The sequence below is a fragment of the Cryptomeria japonica genome, chromosome 3 (assembly GCF_030272615.1).
Source record: "Cryptomeria japonica chromosome 3, Sugi_1.0, whole genome shotgun sequence".
NCBI classification, from domain to species: Eukaryota; Viridiplantae; Streptophyta; class Pinopsida; order Cupressales; family Cupressaceae; genus Cryptomeria; species Cryptomeria japonica.
In genome coordinates, this window is record NC_081407.1 from 208,356,988 (window position 1) to 208,375,023 (window position 18,036).

The window sequence follows — 18,036 nt, forward strand, 5'->3', positions numbered from 1 at the left end:
CAATCACACCACATTCTCATGTAAAGGATTTGCACAACTAATCTATAGAAGAAGATTGCTCCAAACAAATTTGAATTGTTGAACTCTTTGAACTTTGCAATTTAATTTTTTTCAGAAAACATATAATTCTAGTACATTTTTTTTAGATACAAGTAGAAATTAAAATATAGTTTAAACAAAACTGTTGAATTACCTTACTTTTAATTATCACTTTTTTCAGGGTACTCCTAGATATGGACCTTGTGATTTAAAAGATTTGAAACTGCGCATGCTTCGTGCAGTGGCTTCTCTTGGTTCAGAAGACATAAAAAGCCTTCTACAAGAACAAGGTATTATCTCTAAATTCTTTTACAAGAGTTAATATTATGGAAATGTCTTTCATAACCATCCTTAGTAAGACCGTACTTTTTAAACTGTCTTTCATGGTTATTCTAAGTGAACATGAACACTCAAACGCATCTGGGATGAAACTGGGCAGTGTAGTGTTGGTAATGCCAGACTAAAAGGTGTTGTAGCATTGCAGAACAATATAAATGAATTTGAGAAAGAAGTCTCCTAGAAGCTTTGAATGAGGATTTGATTATGCTTCACAAGTCAACTTAAGTTTTTCTCAAGTTTTAAATTTGTGATAATGAATCACTCTGGTCAGTATCAAGTTCCTTAGGGTTGTCATCTCAAATGAAAAAGCATTTAAGTTCTTCAAAATGAATGGGGGCAGTTGTCTGATATAAAGACTTTGTAGAGTGTGATCAGTTGCATTAGTCAGATGATGTTGATTGAAGTGTCTTCTTCCTGATTTTTGGGTACAAGTACTCCAAAAAGTAGATTATATGAGGATGTGTTTTCATTTGTTGAAGTGAAATAACAGAGAAATTCCTTTAGTTTTTGCCAGACAAGCATTTCAAGTGATTTGTTGACTTCAACTGAATTTAGAATCGTTTCCAATAGAAGAAAAACTATCACACATTTGAATAATTAAAAGGTCCAAGATATTTTTAATATTTATAGAAGCAAAACAATTATATACATGAGTCTACTACTGATGCATCTAGGCTTGCCACTTGTCACATTTATCATTTAAAGCCTGCATAATCTAATGTGTAAGGAAGAAGCAATTCAGAATGGCACTTCTATCCAAGTTTTTTAATCCATTTGTGTAGAGTTAACCATGTTACTAAAAATCTTTTTTCTCATGTCGAATGTCAAAAATCATCAGTAAGAATAGTACACAAAATTCAAATACTTTTATCTGTAAAAGGATTGTGAAATTTTAAGTTGTGCTAAGCACCAAAAATTTGAACATGGCTGATGTCTTAAGTAATAGCTGGCTGTACAGACCTATATTTTGATCTTGTAGGACTGTCCTTCCTATATCATAGCTGACTGTTGATAAGAGCAAGTCTATTAAAAAATAGTACAGACAAGGTCAACATAGAACTAGGAATGCTTTTCTTAAAAATGTCTGTATGAAATAATTAACATAATTCATTCTTGATCACATTACCTTGTTGGAGAGGTTACAGTAGGTCTAACATCTATTCATGCATTATATTTTACATGCTTTCTTTTCAGCGAGTAGGTGCAACATAATTACAATGAAAAATCTAAAGGTACTATACTCCCATATCTACCAGTTAGAGAGAAATATTGCTAAAATTAGAAAGATGTACAGCTATATGACATCAATTATTAAAAGATTGGTCATCCATCTGTAGTCTTAATTACAATTTTAGTTTTCTTATTAGAATATAACTTTACCTTTCTAGGTGCTGAATCTATATGAGTACCTCCATGTAGGAGACAACAATGTTTCACCACCCATGAACCTTCAGGCATATAAGGGATGTCCTAGTTTGATTAGATGGAATTAAGACCATAATCACAAGAGGACTCTTGACATGGTAAAACATCCACGTGAGGGTACATTAGTTTCTAAAAAAATTCTATGTTGCAAGGTTGACTTTAGGATCAGTGGACGTATTTTAACTGACAATATTGGTTATAGCTGCACTTAAGTGTCTCAAGCAATAGCAAACAAATACCCCTTGTGGGTTTGTGATGTCACTAACATGAACCCCTCATTGTGGTGTTGCTTTATAAGGCATGGTTGAACAATGCCCTGACGGTCCACAACCTCCATGATCTAGTGATTGAGTCAATGGTGGTATTAAGAATGAACACAGTTATGACACGTAAATTATGGAATGATCAGTCATCCATTTGTAGTCTTGATCACAATTTTACTCGTCTTTTTAAAATATAACTTTACTGTAATTTCCCTTTTCAATAATTTTATAAACCTTGCAGTTTTTCATAATTCCTAACTATACAATATTTGAATAATTATGAAATACTAAGCAATAGTAATTAAAGATCAATGAACCCTTTGCATATTGAATCTATTGTTATTGTGATAGGTTGGACACTTACAAAATAAACAACAATATTTCAGCAGAGATCTTTTTGCATGCATGATTCAAACCATAGTTTGCAAACTTAGACTCGGAGACTACTCGACAAGCGCAATTTTTTTGACTCAACAACTTAAAAGGTACTAAAATTTCTTATGAAAACACATTTTTTTTGCAAAATTCAATTACAAAATGTATTGAATGAGTCTAAAAAACCATGAGAAGTGTTTTTTATTAAATTTTGGTTCTAAAATACATATGGATTACAAAATGGCATCATCATGCGAAGCTAGATTGTAGAATTGGATACAATAGCTAACAACTAGCTAATAATTATTGTGAATTTATAATGATTGAAAATCATCTATAAATTTCAATCTAGGCAACTTTAACATTAAGAGTTTTTACATCTTGCTCTTCCCCACCCTAGAGAAAAATTGGGAGGTAGAGGATATGGTCCTCGCACTTGATTCCGGCTCTGCTTCACATAGAAGATTGTTCTTGTGGCTCCACCCTGCTGGTGGATGGCAGTAGCTCCTCCACCATATCAATGTCATCCAATCCAATCACCCCTACTTCTGCTGCAGACACATCCTCCATAGCTCGCCTTTCCGAATCAGCAATCTCATCCTCTGTAAACACGGAGGCCTTTTCATCCTGTAGATTCTAGTCACTGTAGAGATCAATCTCATCCAAATCACTAAGTTCGTCTAGCGAGTCCTACACCTTTCTTGTGCAAAGCTGAATGTTATATTACACAAAAATAAGATCATTGTGGTGTTGTTGAGTCAACTTATTACACTTTGTGTGAATGGCATCAAACAAACTCCAGTTGCGCTTGTAGCCAAAAGCACTACAAGGTTGGAGAAAAAATTCAATGGACTAGCCTTCGCAAATTTGGGGTATTTCCACCCCAATCTTCATACCAAGAACATGCAAATAAGATATTCAAAGTTTTTGCAAATAAACAAGATTCTGTTAATAATTTTAATTTATAATTTGCAAGATATAAGGCTTCACTTTTTCTTGCTTGGTGTTTCGGTCTCTCTTCCTCGTATAGCTAATTTTGAGGAAAGTAACCTCCCCATAGTTGCCTTATAATTCTGCAACTCTAAAATGACGAGGTCTCGCATTTCAACTGTAAGTGTCCATTTCTCAATACATGTGGATAGGCCCTCCAGAACCTCCCCATTAGCATCAGTGAAGCTATTGGAGAAGAACAACTTGGGGTTGAGATAGTACCCTGCTGCATGAATTGGTTGGTGGAGTTGATTGTTCCACCTTCGATCGATGATCTCCCAAATAGGGGCACATCTATTTGCATTCCCCATGTAATAGTGTTGGATGGCCTCTTTGGCCGTATCCATTGCATCATAAATATATCCCATTGCATTTTTCTTGCCATCCACCAAGTGCAAGTCACCTATACAGTGCAAAGTAGAAGCAAATTCAAATTACAACTTACAAGAAACAAAATAATTTTAAAGTTTAAAAATAAAAGATTCAATTTGAAAATTAAATGAAGTTGAAGTTACCTTGACAATTTCCAATGCTCTAGCTGCAAAATTGCCATTAATAATTATTTTTGTGATCCTTTCTCCATCAACCTTCTTTAAATAAGTTGAGTCTACCCATGTTTGACTCACAAACATCTGCTTCAAGTGAGTCAATAAACTAGTAATACTTTGCAATGCTAGAAAATTTGTTGTAGACCCTGTAGCACCCATCTCTCATTAATTGAAGAACCCATGGGTGATTATATATTTTTTGTTATATCTCTTGCTTCTTCTACAATTGGTTTCACCCAATTAATTTTGCCTATGTCCTCCAAAAGAAGGTCAAGGCAATTTGTTGCACAAGAGGTCCAAAAAAGTGTTCGATGCCTCTCTTGAAGAAATCTTCCAGCCATCACATATGCCGTTGCATTATCAGTTACAACCTGGACAACATTTTCTATGCCCACCTCTAAAACATCTTCCAACATGAAGCTCAAATTTTTTGCATCCATTATTATGTTGGAGGCATCAATTTACTTTAGAAAAACCATCTCATCATTTGAAGCCACTAAAAAATTGATGAGAGTGCGATTCCTTCCACTTGTTCACCCATCTAAAAGAATTGATCATCCATACTTTCGCCATTGCTTCTTTTCATCTTCCACAATCTGTTTTACATTTACAATAGTATCTTAGAGCAACTTGGCACTTAAATCTCTTGGATTGGGGGCCTTGCACCCTTTCCGTAGAACTGTCAATGCTGTCACCAAACTCTCCCAATATGGACTCCTTGCCACGTTGAAAGGAAGGTTGTTATAACACCAAAAATTTGCACATGCCTATCTGCTTTCATGTGTGCCTCCCTATTCCACCTAGTAGTTTCCAATAAAGGTTGTGATCCTGATTCATTTCTAAGCACCAAAATCTGGACTTTACTCGGAGTGGACGAGGAGGATGGGACACATAAATGTGGACTGCAACTAGAGCCCACATTGCCTTGCATATCCACCTCAGATTGACTTGAAAATTTAGGAGCAATGGCTTCTTGTATGGCTGCTTGTGTCTTTGCCCTCTCTAATCTTGTTTCATCTAGTGTTGCAAGAAGGGCTATCATCTCCCATTTCACCTCTTCAAGCATTGCTGGACATTCCTTGGCATCGCAGCAAGAAATACTTGCAAGATGAAATTTGAAGAAATTGATGTCTCCACTAAGCCTCTTTGTGCACTAGCTATAAATAACACTATTGTACTAGTCCCACTATGGCATATTTCCAAGCGGCTCACGGTTACTAGTGTTAATGCATTAGTAGCTTCTGCAAGATAAGATTTCCCTTACCCATTAATCTCCTCTATTCTGTTTTGGTTTACTCATCTATGCTATTAGATTATCTGATTTATGCTTTCCGAACTGAATATGTTTATCAGATTATAACATTGATCATGATTATAATATTAACATTGATAAAGATGAATTAGATCGACGACTTGCTTAACAAAGTTAAGCGTCGATCTAATGCTATTAGTTATCGGGCTTGTTTGCTTTGACACCGATTCATTATCAGGTGTGTTTATATCGACCTGTTATCATTTACAATGATACCGATTCATTATCGGGTATGTCTATATCGATCTGTTATCAATGATACCGATTCATTATCTGGTATGTTTATATCGATCTGTTATCAATGGCACCGATTAGTTATCATAGACACCGAGTGGATTGGTTGATGGTTGATGGTTGTAAAAGTCACGACCAAGTGACATCTTGGTCGGACATGTCTGAAAGACATGTCTGATCAAGGTGCCACTTTCAGACATGTCCGACCAAGATGTCACTTGGTCGTGACTACCTTATATATATACATCATTCAAAAGAAAGGAGATGACATTGAAATCGATACATGTTCATCCTCCATACCTGCAGCAAAAGAAAGACACCAACATTATTGTCATAGTTATAATATAAAAATTCTAAATACACCATCCTGCATATAACTTGTTCATTAAATTGGAAATTGCAATAACATTTACAACTAGGGGGTTTCCTTCCAACGGGCTAACTTGCACTTGCTAAGTCCGAACCAGATGCAGAGCCAGATGCAATCATGGTTATATATTAACCTACAACATCGATAACAACAAAAAATAGCATGAGTATAGAGCTAAACATGCACATAATCATAAATTTGGATAAGCATATAGTTAAAGTTGTACATAATCAATTAATCGTGTCAAATTCGTGTTTTTTCCAAGTAGTTCATAAATTAGATGATCCCTAATGTCACAAAAGATTGCACCCTTGCTGAGTTATCAACTCAGCAACCTTGTGAAACATGGAAACAACCTCGAAGTGTGGGATCTTGCGCAAGGGGGTTGAATCTCCGGAAAAGGTCGACTTCCTTCTCAATCCAAGTTCAGGTGTTGAACCAACTCAACACTCCAAATCTTACTTCTAAACCTATCCTAACAGCTTGTAGAGGAAGAGGGAAGAGAGAAATGCTTAAAATGAAAGGAGGTGATGCACCAAGATAAGAGATGTTTCTCTCCCCACCCAAAATGGCATGAAAAATCAACTGAAATACCCAGGAGATGCACAAACTTCAGTTGCATGAATGACCTCAATGCATGTATGGAGGTTAGAAATTGCTGAATGTCAAGAGGGGAGAAGGTTTTCCACAAGTCACACTCAGAAAACGGGTTAACACAACATATATGCGAAAGAAAGCCACAACATACACTTACAATGAAGGTAAGAACACATACACAACATAGATAAGTTGAAGTAAGGCAAGATTGATTATTTCAATTCATTATAAGACCAATGGCCAAACTTGCAGTTGCATAATTGCAAGATAAATACAAGTCTTTAAGAGAAGTGAAAGAGCATAGAATAACTCAAACCAGTAGGGAGAGAACCCTTTACAATGAGGCTTAACAACCTTTATATAGAAAACTGGTCGCATAGGAGAGACCATTGGTCAAGGAAGAGAAGCCTTGACCCTTGTGTGTGCAGGGAAATGTTAGTCAGGGAATGCAGGGAAGTGCATGCACCTGACATTGTGTACATGCAAGCAACCCGACCATGCCCTGACAACGTGTTGGTGTCTGTTTTATCATCTACCAAACATTAGGATAGGATACCCGAAGGTATTCTATACTCTCCTTAAAAATCACTACTGATTCCAAGGTCTATATGTGCGAACAAGCGACTTTAGGGGAATAGCTTCTTGGGTAGTGTATACTGAAATTTTCAAGGGGGACTTACGTTTGACAAGTATTTTGAACTGCCGGACTTAGATGGATTTAGCAATTTAGGCTCTTCTTTTTTTGGGGGATTTTCTGGGATTTAGACTTTCAAAAGAAATGGAAAAAGGGATAGGGTTTAGGAAGGCTAATCTAATCCTACGAATTTCGGAGACGGTATCAACTGGGTGCTTTCGAGAAACCAAACCTTGCTTCGCCACACTAGGGACAACTGCACAAGGCCGGTGCAATCTTCAATGGGTTGTGCTTGTGATCGAGATGTTGGGATGCATAGGGGATGGACTCAGACTAACTTTGCACGGTAGAATGGAAATCATCCATTTACCAAAAGTATGAGCGGAAATACACCATCAATTGATACTTATCAAATCCTTCATTCAAATTAACAACAATGAAAGCAAATCTAAATTATTTCTAACTAAGTTTTGAGGCAATTGAAACCATGCAAATCATTCAAATAATAGAGATTACAAAGCAGCGCACATGCAATATATTATCTGGAAATGACCTTAAGCAACAATACATCAAAAACCTCACCCCCTCCAAATGAGAGGAGGTAGCCTTATATAGTTTTCAAAAATAAACGAACGGCTGAGATCAAATAGTGATCAAGGGCCCATATTAAAGGCTATAAACCCTTATTAGGGTTTCCCAAAACTAACTACCCTCGACCAATTACATTTGGGACACTTGTCCTTCTTGCTAAATATGAACCATCAATGAAAATAGAAGGTTGTTGCATTGTGAAGTGTGCCCTTCTAGAAGCTTCTGGATAAGTCAGGTTCATCGAACCTGGACATGCTGACTTGGAGCGATCTGATTGGTTGGAAAATGCGAGGCACCACCTCAACATGTTGGATGTCTTTCTTGAATTCTCCAATTTGTGTCAAGAAATCGTCTAAGTATGGAAATTTGATTCCTTCTTGTCGCCATTTGATTTTGCTTGGGAGCTTGTCTTTTTTAATTCCTTCAGGAGATGAAATTCTTCAAGAAGTTGGAAGTTTATCTAACTTTTCCATATTTTCATCAAGTCTGAGAACTTTTCTTTCTTGATGCCTTGAGATTCTTTCAAGTGCCTCGAATTTGGAGGAGAAATCCCCTCGTGAAGTTTTTCTCATACTTAGCCAAATTTTGGCCCTCTCTATACTCGGACGAACCTTGCTCGTGGTCCCGTCTTCAATTCTGAATTTGGCTCGAAACTCCATTTGTGTTTTCTGTGATGATCCTGCCTTCAGTTGCCAATTTCTGTTGCGTGGGAGAAGGGTAAAAGCTCTAGATAACCCCTTGCGAATATGAAAGGATGGGATCAAGTTGTTCAGGCATTCGCTGTGATCATATCCTTCTTCTCGATACCCTGACATGCCTTCATCATGATTGAGGAAATTGGAATTTTCTTTGTGAAACATCTCCCATACTTAGCCAAATTTTGGCTATCTTCATGCCCGGATGAACCTTGTCTGTGAACTTGTCCTCAATCTTTTATTTGGCTTGAAACTCCAACTGCGATCTCTATGATTTTTCCTCCTACAACCTGTAAAACCAAAGGAAAATAAGTTAGAAATCTATCTTGGATTAAAGAAAATCGAGGCTGCGAACGGCAAGTGTTTGGGAAATTTCACTTCATTTTCATACTTAGCCATAAAAATCGAATTTTCACCTTAAAACCCTCAGTCTTAAGGCTGGTTGTGGTCACCACCAAGTGTCAAAACTTTCAAAAAAAATTTCATACTTAGCCAAAAAAATGATTTTCTTCCTTCAAAATTTTCGAAAAAAATCATTTATTAAATTCTGGAAAATATTCAGAAAATTCACAAATCTGCGTCATGAATTCCATTTCACCTTCGAATGGATGAAGTAAGGCTGGATTTTCTCAAGAACACTCAGGAAATTCAAGAACGATTCAATAACTCTTCCTTATGCTGGTTGTCTTTCTCAAAAAAAATCTATGAAACTTTTGTCAAAAAAGTTTATCCAACCTCCAACACTGTTCAAAACTTTCTCCAGATGATCTTCATACCGAAAATACTTTACTAAGCTCTCGTTAGTAACTCGAACTTCTTGGTGTAGAAATGAAGTTTACAACTAAGTATTTGTAAATAAAGTTAAATCCTCAATCAGAAACCCTTAAAATCTTCCAACTCATGTTTCCAATTTTAACTTCATTCTTTAGGAAAGTGTTGTCATGTTTCCAAATTCGAAGAAAATATATTCCAAAAGTTTCCAATTTGGCTATAAGTTCGAAATATTTATTAATCTTCCAATATTCTCCTTTTGAAAACTTTCTATTTTGGATTTAAGTTCGAAATCTTGAAGGATTTTCATGACATCATTTTGTATTTTCGTTGATTCTGTTTGATTTTTATGTGTAGGTGGACTTTTTGGAAGTTTATCTTCATCTTCTTCAAGTTTTGGCGGACTTTGCTTACCTCTCCAAGCTATGGCGGAGTTTAGAGGGCCTTACCCTATCATACTTAGCATCTACTTCCTTGGGCGGAGTTTTGAAGGGTCCCTTCAACATGGAGGGCGGACTTTGAGCAAAGCTCAATCAAGGAGAATTTTTATAAGGCATAGGGCGGACTTTGGAACACACCCCCTAGGCGGACTTCTAAGACATATCCAACATGGGCGGACTTCTAGACCTTTGCATCATTTTGCTAGGGTAGGGCGGAGTTTTGATGGGTCTCCAACATAGGGCGGACTTTGGACTTCACCCCTTGGGCACCCCACACACATGGCAGACTTTAGAGTGTTGGCCATCATGGCGAACTTTGAAGGGTTGGCCACCAACATGGAAGGATAGGGCGGAGTTTCAAGGCCATTCACTCAGTGGCACCTTGGGCGGAGTTTTGGATGACCAGCACCATGGGTGGAGTTTTGGTGAGTCCCCTTAGGCATGGCGGACTTTGGTGGCACCTCCTACATGGCTCTCTAACCTTTGGCGAACTTTAGACTTGGCTCCATCAAGGCGAAATTTTGGCTAAGGCATGGGGCGGACTTTAGACATTGCTCCTTCATGGCCTCCATCAAGGTGTAAATTTGACTAAGGCATGGGGCGGACTTTGAAGTTAGCTCCCACATGACCTCTCTTCTTGGGCGGACTTTGGACAAGGCTTCTCCATCACTTGGCATGCTTGGGCGGACTTTAAAGAGTGCTCCCACCTTGGGCGGACTTTGAGGCGCTCTCCACATGCTTGGGCGGACTTTGAAGAGTGCTCCCACATGACCTCCCAACCCATGGCGGACTTTGAAGGTCTCTGAAGAGGGCGGACTATATATGAAACTTTCTTATACTTTAAGTTATATTTCATATATATTGTCAGGATGTTTGAGAGTGGTTTCGGGCCTCTAGGACTAATAATGCAAAATCTAGTTTTTGGAGGATTCTTTAATTTTCCAGACTTAGTCAAATTTCAGGATTAGGATGACATTCCAGACAGCGCCAAATTTTAGGACATTTGAGGATCAGGATGATTTTTCGAGCTGATTATCCTTTGAAGGTGCGATGACCCCCTAAAATATAGGAACTTAGCTTTTTGGGTCAAAACTTGAAAATTTTGGATCGCGGTTGAAGCAGGTCAGTGGTACAAGTGTAAACCCTAGGTTTGCATCCCGAAAAAGCAAAAAGCCTAAAATCTAGGGATTTAGCTTTTTTAGGTCAAAACTTGGAATTTTCGAGTTCCGATCGAAGCAGGTCAGTGGTGCAAGTGTAAACCCTAGGTTTGCATCCCAAAAAAGCAAAAAAGCCTAAAATCTAGGGATTTAGCTTTTCTAGATCAAAACTTGGAATTTTCGAGTTCCAGTCGAAGCAGGTCAGTAGTGCAAGTGTAAACCCTAGGTTTGTATCCTGAAAAAGTAAAAAGCCTAAAATCTAGGGATTTAGCTTTTTTAGGTCAAAACTTGGAAATTTTCGAGTTCCAGTCGAAGCAGGTCAGTGGTGCAAGTGTAAACCCTAGGTTCCCATTCCGGAAAAACAAAAAGCAGACATCCCTAAAAAATAGGGAAAACTTTCTAAAAATATCCATACTGGGGATTGGGCTAAAAAGGCCAAAAACGAAACTTCCAAAAAAATAGGAAAAAGCAAAAAAGCAAACTTTCTAAAAATAGAAAGTTGTCCAAATTCATCCAAATCAATTGCGATCTTCATCCTTTGGCCTCTCTAAGCACTCTGGTGGTGTTCGCATTTCAGAATCACATAACTTGCAAAAACTAACTTTCAATCGTCAGGCCTGAATGCTCTGAACTAGACAAGGCTTGGTGAAACTGCAGCAAAAGGTCACAGGACGCTAGCAAAACCCTAGAAAGCAAGAAAATCAGAGGGTCCCCAGTAGCAATGGGGCGATGTTGTGAAAAAGGTCACAACACAACGCAATCCCAAGAAGAAAGGTACTTCTAGAAGGTGGATTGCCTGACATTCCAAAGTCAGAGTATGCAGGCATGACATAAGTAACCACAAATAAGCATGGCCTTGTACTCCACCTGATGAAAATCCTGCAAAAATCATTAAATGCACCCTTGTAGCTCCATGAAAGAAAGTGTACAAGTCGCAAGAGTTGTTGGAGCATTAAGAGCCTTGAGTGTTGATCATGCCATTTGGAAGTGTTGCAAGCCGGAAGGAAGTTGGAAGACTTGGGAAACCTTGGTTTCCGAAGTTTGGAAAGGCAAGGACTTGGCGATTTTCGGGATTCTGGAGTTCCGGGGAAGGGAAGACTTAGGAACATGGGGGTTCCAGAGTTTCGGGGAAGAGGACTTAGGAACTTGGGAACTTCAAGGTTCCAGAGTTTTGGGGGTGAGGACTTAGGAACTTGGGAACCTTGGGGTTTCGGAGTTCCGGGGTTGAGGACTTAGGAACTTGGGAACTTCGGGGTTCTAGGGTTGAGGACTTAGGAACTTGGGAACTGTTGACGTGTATTTTGTACACAATCATACACAGAATAAAATACCCAAAGGCATCTTATCCTCTCTTGAATAAGGTCTCTAACTGCTGAAGATATCGCAAGAAGGATTAGTTAGGGTGACTCCAATGTTCTTGTAAGTAGGGTCTCTACGTGTGGATAAGCACCAGTGGTCGTTGTGATTGCTGTGTCATCAAGGGGCCTTATGTTTCCGAAGAATTTTCTAAACTAAACAAGCTCTCAAAAATATCAAAGGGCAGGGTTTGCAAGAGATCTAATCTAGTCTAACCCTAAGAATGACTCCATGTAGACGAGACTTGGCAAGATTCTACCAACTTCAATATTGCCATAAATTAACAACTCAATTGAAATTGATGCGATCTTCTAAGGTAACAAATGATTTTTCAATACATCAAGTATCAAGGACACTACCACGAAGGTACATATCCAAGATACAACAACGATTGAAGGTTTAAGCGATTCAAATATCTCCAGTCGACCACGCAAGGCGTTCCTACAATCAGCAAGAAGCTAGTGGTTTGGAAAGCGAATCCTACCAAAGATCAAGTCCAACACTTTGTCCTTCGAATTAACACACTACTTTGATTGAGAATGATTCAAGAAAATGAACAACCATGAAGATAACCACGAGAATTGCAATAAAACACCATAACTTCAATATTTTATTGATCTCAAAGCCATCATGTACAACAATTGTTTGAAATTCCTCCCTCAAAGCTCAATCTTGCTACAAAAACAACTTGCTTCTAATCTCTCTAATTTCTCCTTAATCTCTAATTTTTTAGTTCTAGTTCCAAAATGAAAAGAAATGAGGGTATATATAGCATCCTCAATTACAATGAACGGTCCAGATCGAAAAGAAGATCAAAGGCCAAGATTATGACACCTAAACCCTAATTAGGGTTTTATTACAAAAAGTCCCCCTTTTATTGCACAACATTAAATGCATAGCCAATTATTAAATTTGGCACGAAAATCTAGGAGACATAGACCAATGACAATTAAGGTGCCACATCATCTATAACAATCTCTCATCTAGAATCTTATTCCCTTTCCAATGTTCCTTTTTAGCATATGCAATGAATCTAGATACGATTCCTTCGATCTCAGCAATGGGAATCTCGGGAAGATTCTTCATTCTCTCTTCCAAGTGGATGACCTGATCAAATGCCTGGAGAAGAGCAGCGTCCCAACCAGGTTCAAGTTCCTTAGTCTTCTCAATCAGGAGCATGGTAGCAAACATCCGGTCCCGTTGCTCATCTGTGATAACATTAGCATCCTTGCAAAAGATGACTTTGACTTTATCCTCCAATTCCTGCAAATCCACATCTGTCTCAACTTCGATCCTCCTGCCAAGAATGGTACGCAGTACCTCAAATACTCTGTCCTGGATCGGGTGGATAACCTCCTCAACATGATTGCACCTAGAACTGATGTCCTCGAAGAGAACTTCCTTCATCTGGAGTAAGGTTGACCACTGAAGCAAACTATGAGGTCCTCCATCCATTATCTTTTCCTGTGCCAGGACCTTCCTTGATGTTTGTCTGATTACTTGCAAGACAGGAATGATAACATCTTTAGAATGAGCAAAAGCAGCTACAGTTATCATCAAGTTGTGGATGACCTCAAGAACCTGAATAGCTCGGTGAATGGTCTGCATCATCCTTGTCGCAAATTCCATGGCGACTGTATGAGATTTGTCAATCCATGAGCTCATAAGCTGGACTAAACTCCTGACTCTCTCTGCCTCACCAATTGATTGAAGGGGAAGTGCCTGTACGGGTGATCTTGCTGGATCCTGACGTCCCAAAGGTTGATTGAGATGGCTGAAGTATGTTCTCCATGCACCAACCTCTCTCTCAAGCTTTCTATTTTTCTCCATTTCTTCCCTAAGCTTATCTTTCAATGCCTCAAATGAATCGGTGGCATCATCTAGTGTCTGCTCGGCTGTGAGTGGACCAAGTTCAAATGTCTCTACATCATATTCTTCTACAAGGATCTCACCTTCATATTTGTCCACGGCCGGTGTAGCTATCTGCAATATTCTGGATCCAGTCTCATCTCTAATCATTTTGGACATCTTAGTGGCTTTTCTCTTCTCTGTCATCTTTTGAGAATCTCCAACAAGGCTCTCTAAATCAATCACACTGTCCTCGTCTTCGATCACAATTACCCTCGTTAATCTTTCCTTTAACCAATCTGGGATGGCCGATCTTGTTTCTCTAACCTGTATCTCATTGGGCAATGTTTCTTCTTTTCTGAGAGGAGATGTCACTTCGTTATCTTCTTTATCTTCATGCAACTCATTATCTTGGAGAGATCCACCTGGTGACCTTCGAGGTGCCTGTCCTTCTTTATCATTCTGCACCATTGATTCCATGGATTCCTCTATCTCAAATGTCCTCTTCTCCTGTCGAGAAGATGTGCCGGATGAACGATCTCGGTTGGCCTCTTTCTTGCTTCTTCTTGGAGGATTCCCTTTTCTCAGGTCTTTCTTTCCTCTTCGAGCCTCTAGGATGGAGATTGCCTTCACTTGCGCTTCGAAGGTTGCCTTCACTTGTATTTCTGGGATTAGGATTACCTTCGCTTACACTTGCCCCACCTTCAACTGGTCTCTCCCCCAAGGTGAAAGTCATAGCTATGCCCTGTTCTCTCAACTTTTGATGCTGCACATCAACCCATCTGCGAGTACAAGACAAGACTGGAGCCATCAAAGCATCTAGATCCACAACCTTAGGCTCATTCCAATCTAACTTCACCGTTTTACTTTCTCGATCATAGGATGATTGGAGATGTCTGCCACTATCCTGAGCTTGGTCGGCCACTCTGTAAATCTTGCATTTCCTGATGAAATCCAAAGGCAATCTAGAATGCATCTTTCTTTTCACTTCAAGATCATCTAAGAGATTCATCATAAAATCTTCTATTTGAAACTCATGCTTATATTTCCTACCGACTGTCTCTTCTATATATCCATGTGGATCAAAGCTCTCTCTCAAGGCAAAGAATGAAAATGAATACAAAGCTAACTCCTTCTCTGCGTCATCCATGGCTAGAGCATTAGGACATACCTCAACTGAATTTCCTAATATGATAGGTATAGGAACTCCATTTCCATGTCTGTGTCTGAATGCCTTCGCATAAGCTGCCAACTGTCTAGTTACTTCAAGTAACACTATTCTGTCTGTCGGATATCTCAGCAACATGTATGGAGGTGAAGGACATCCATGAACTCTAATATAAGTAAATTTCGGAAATTGGATAAACCAAGCACCGTACCTCTTTACTAGCTCTTGTGCATCCTGTGATAGCCTATTGTGAATCCCGCCTTGCAACGTCCTGGTGATGTTCATCGTGAAGGTATCATTAACTAACTTGTAGTTACTTCCTGGTGGATGATGCAAGTGGACATAGGAATCACAAACTCTGACCTCACCGGGTCCTCTTCCAATCACTCCTCTGTGAGGTAGTCCTGCATATTCAAAGCTCCTGATTAAGGCATATATGACGTATGAACTCATGTGGAAAGACTTGGTAGCCTTCAGTCTCCTTAACTGTACATCCAAGCAATGGCTAATCATTCTAGCCCAATGAATTGTTCCTTTTCCCTGAACTATCACTTGGATGAAGTAGAACATCCACTTCTCGAAATAGAAGGCTTGAGGGGCTCCTGTGACTCGGTTGAGCATTGTTATCAAATCTCTGTACTCCTCTTGGAAATCGATCCTATGTGGTGTGTTCCGGATCTTGCTCAGGCGAGGACGACTCTTAAGTAACCAATTCTTGTTGATGATGCTTAGGCAAGCATCTGGATCATCTTCGTACATGGACTTGGCTCCTTCTAAGCTTTTATAAATCATATCTTTATGTTCTGGTAAGTGAAGAGCTTCACTTACAGCCTCCTCTGAAAGATAAGCAAAAGTATCTCCTTCCTTGGACACGATCGTTCTGGACTGAGGATCATAATGGCGAGCACACTCGATCATCAACTCATGGCACTGGACTGCTGGAGGGAAGCCGGCCGCCTTAATGATGCCACTTTCAATTATCCTCCTGGCGACGGGTGATGGCTTGCCAATATAAGGGGCCTCTCGAAAATTCTTCGTACTGAAGTTGCCCAAGTTGGTATCTCCAATGTTGCTCCACTTAGACACGATCTTGGTCTCCAGTTCTTCGTTCCTTTGATCTTCTTTCATGAGAGCTGGACGACTGGTGGATGCTCTCGCCTTTGGGGTCGCCATTGTAACACCTACACAACATTTCATAATAAGAAATAGATTTTGCAATGTATAACATAGATTAGATTAGAGATTGAATTTAGGAAACTTCATGATAAGTCTTTGAGTTATCATTTCCTAAATTCGATTGAGCTAATGGAATTTCAAAATTTCAAAATTCAAAATTTAAACCCATGACGATCAAAATTCAAAATTAAGACAAGGGATCTTCGCCATACCTCACTTGAGAGCTAACTCTAAAAATGCAAAATAAGGCGATTTGTCTAGACAAAATTTGGAGTTTTGAAGATTTCAACGTGATCTTCCTCAAGCGAACACCTTCCTTAGTAACTTCACCAATCTTAGGGATCTTCAACGTGATGATGGCAAATTCGCTTCACTTCAAACCAAATGCGCACTCCCCTTGGATGGAATTTCGCACTTCTCCTTGTCTTCCAAATCGCAAATGAAAGGATGATAAAATGATGGTTTGAAATGAGATATCACATCTTCATATATATAGGCGCTCACCCTCTAATTGCACATAGGCCGACTTTTGGAAATAAGGCAAAATAAGCACAAATTTTAAATAAAAATCAAGGCCGACTTTTTTAAAAATATGGAAAATAAAACCCAAGTGCCCCAATTTATTTATTTAAAATAATAATTAATTAATTTAATGCCTTGTAATTAATTAATTTGATCTTTTAAAGGCAAAATTAATTAATTAAATGTCTTGTGTGCACTTATTAAATGTCCATTTTAATTGAATATTTCAAATTTTAGCGAATTTTAGCATTTAATACAATTTGAACATGATGTTAGCACCAAAATATGGGAGATGTAAGGGGTACAAACCACATCGCTCTGGTCCCTGGGAGAGGGACAGGAGCGATCTAGCATTTTGCTCTTGAATTTCTCGTCCTTTACGTTTAAAATCACTTCCTCTGCGTTGAAACTGGCATCTACATTGGGAATCTCGAGCTTGATCTATTCAATTTTGTAGATGAATGCCTTTTAAGATCATTATCGCCCTGGTCCCTGACTGAGGGACAGGAACGATCTTGCATTTACTCCTTGGTCTTTGCCTCCTTAATCACTAATTTATATCACAAGGCAAGTAACAACTTTATTCTTTCATTCCACGCATACTCACTTGTCCTTTACAAAGCAAATTTAATATTTTGAGTGAATATCGCCCTGGTTCCTTGGTGAGGGATAGGAGCGATCTTGACATTCTAGCTCAAATTTGTCATCTTTTAACCTTAACTCCTTGTTCATCACATTTCAAATGACATTTTCAACCTTGTGTAACTTTGCTTTGATGTGATCTTTGGAAAGAATGATTGATTTTATGAATATCGCCCTGGTCCCTGACTGAAGGACAGGAGCGAACTTGCTTCTTTCCTCAAGTTGGTCACCTTTTGATGTTTGGTTCCTTGCTTATCATCTTCTCAAAGACATTTTCGACCTTGTGCGACCTTGCCTTTCTATCGTTTTTTGAAGGAAATGACTAGTTTAATGAATATCGCCCTGGTCCTTGACTGAAGGACAGGAGCGAACTTTAGTCTATGGTGCAAATCCTTCATCCTATTGATATCAAATTGTCTTCAAGGCATGAAATGGTGTCCTTTATTCCTTCTTGAACGTATGAAACGAAAGTGGCCTTCAAAGTTTAAGCATATTTGACTATTTCGCCCTGGTCCCTTGGAGAGGGACAGGAGCGAACTTGGGT

At 38.8% G+C, this 18,036-nt stretch overlaps 1 protein-coding gene across 6 annotated transcripts in view; it reads left to right on the forward strand.

Annotated features, from left to right (window-relative positions):
• LOC131048267 (uncharacterized) overlaps positions 1-18,036 on the forward strand; it is a 160,539-nt gene that overhangs the window by 130,743 nt on the left and 11,760 nt on the right. For 5 of the 6 annotated variants that reach the window (XM_059218177.1, XM_059218176.1, XM_059218175.1 and 2 more), the window contains one exon: positions 221-329. In XM_059218177.1, the coding sequence (XP_059074160.1) occupies positions 221-329 (109 nt within the window). Of the gene's footprint in view, positions 1-220; positions 330-2,417; positions 2,552-18,036 lie in introns of all 6 variants that reach the window. The other variant, XR_009371953.1, reaches the window with a different exon arrangement.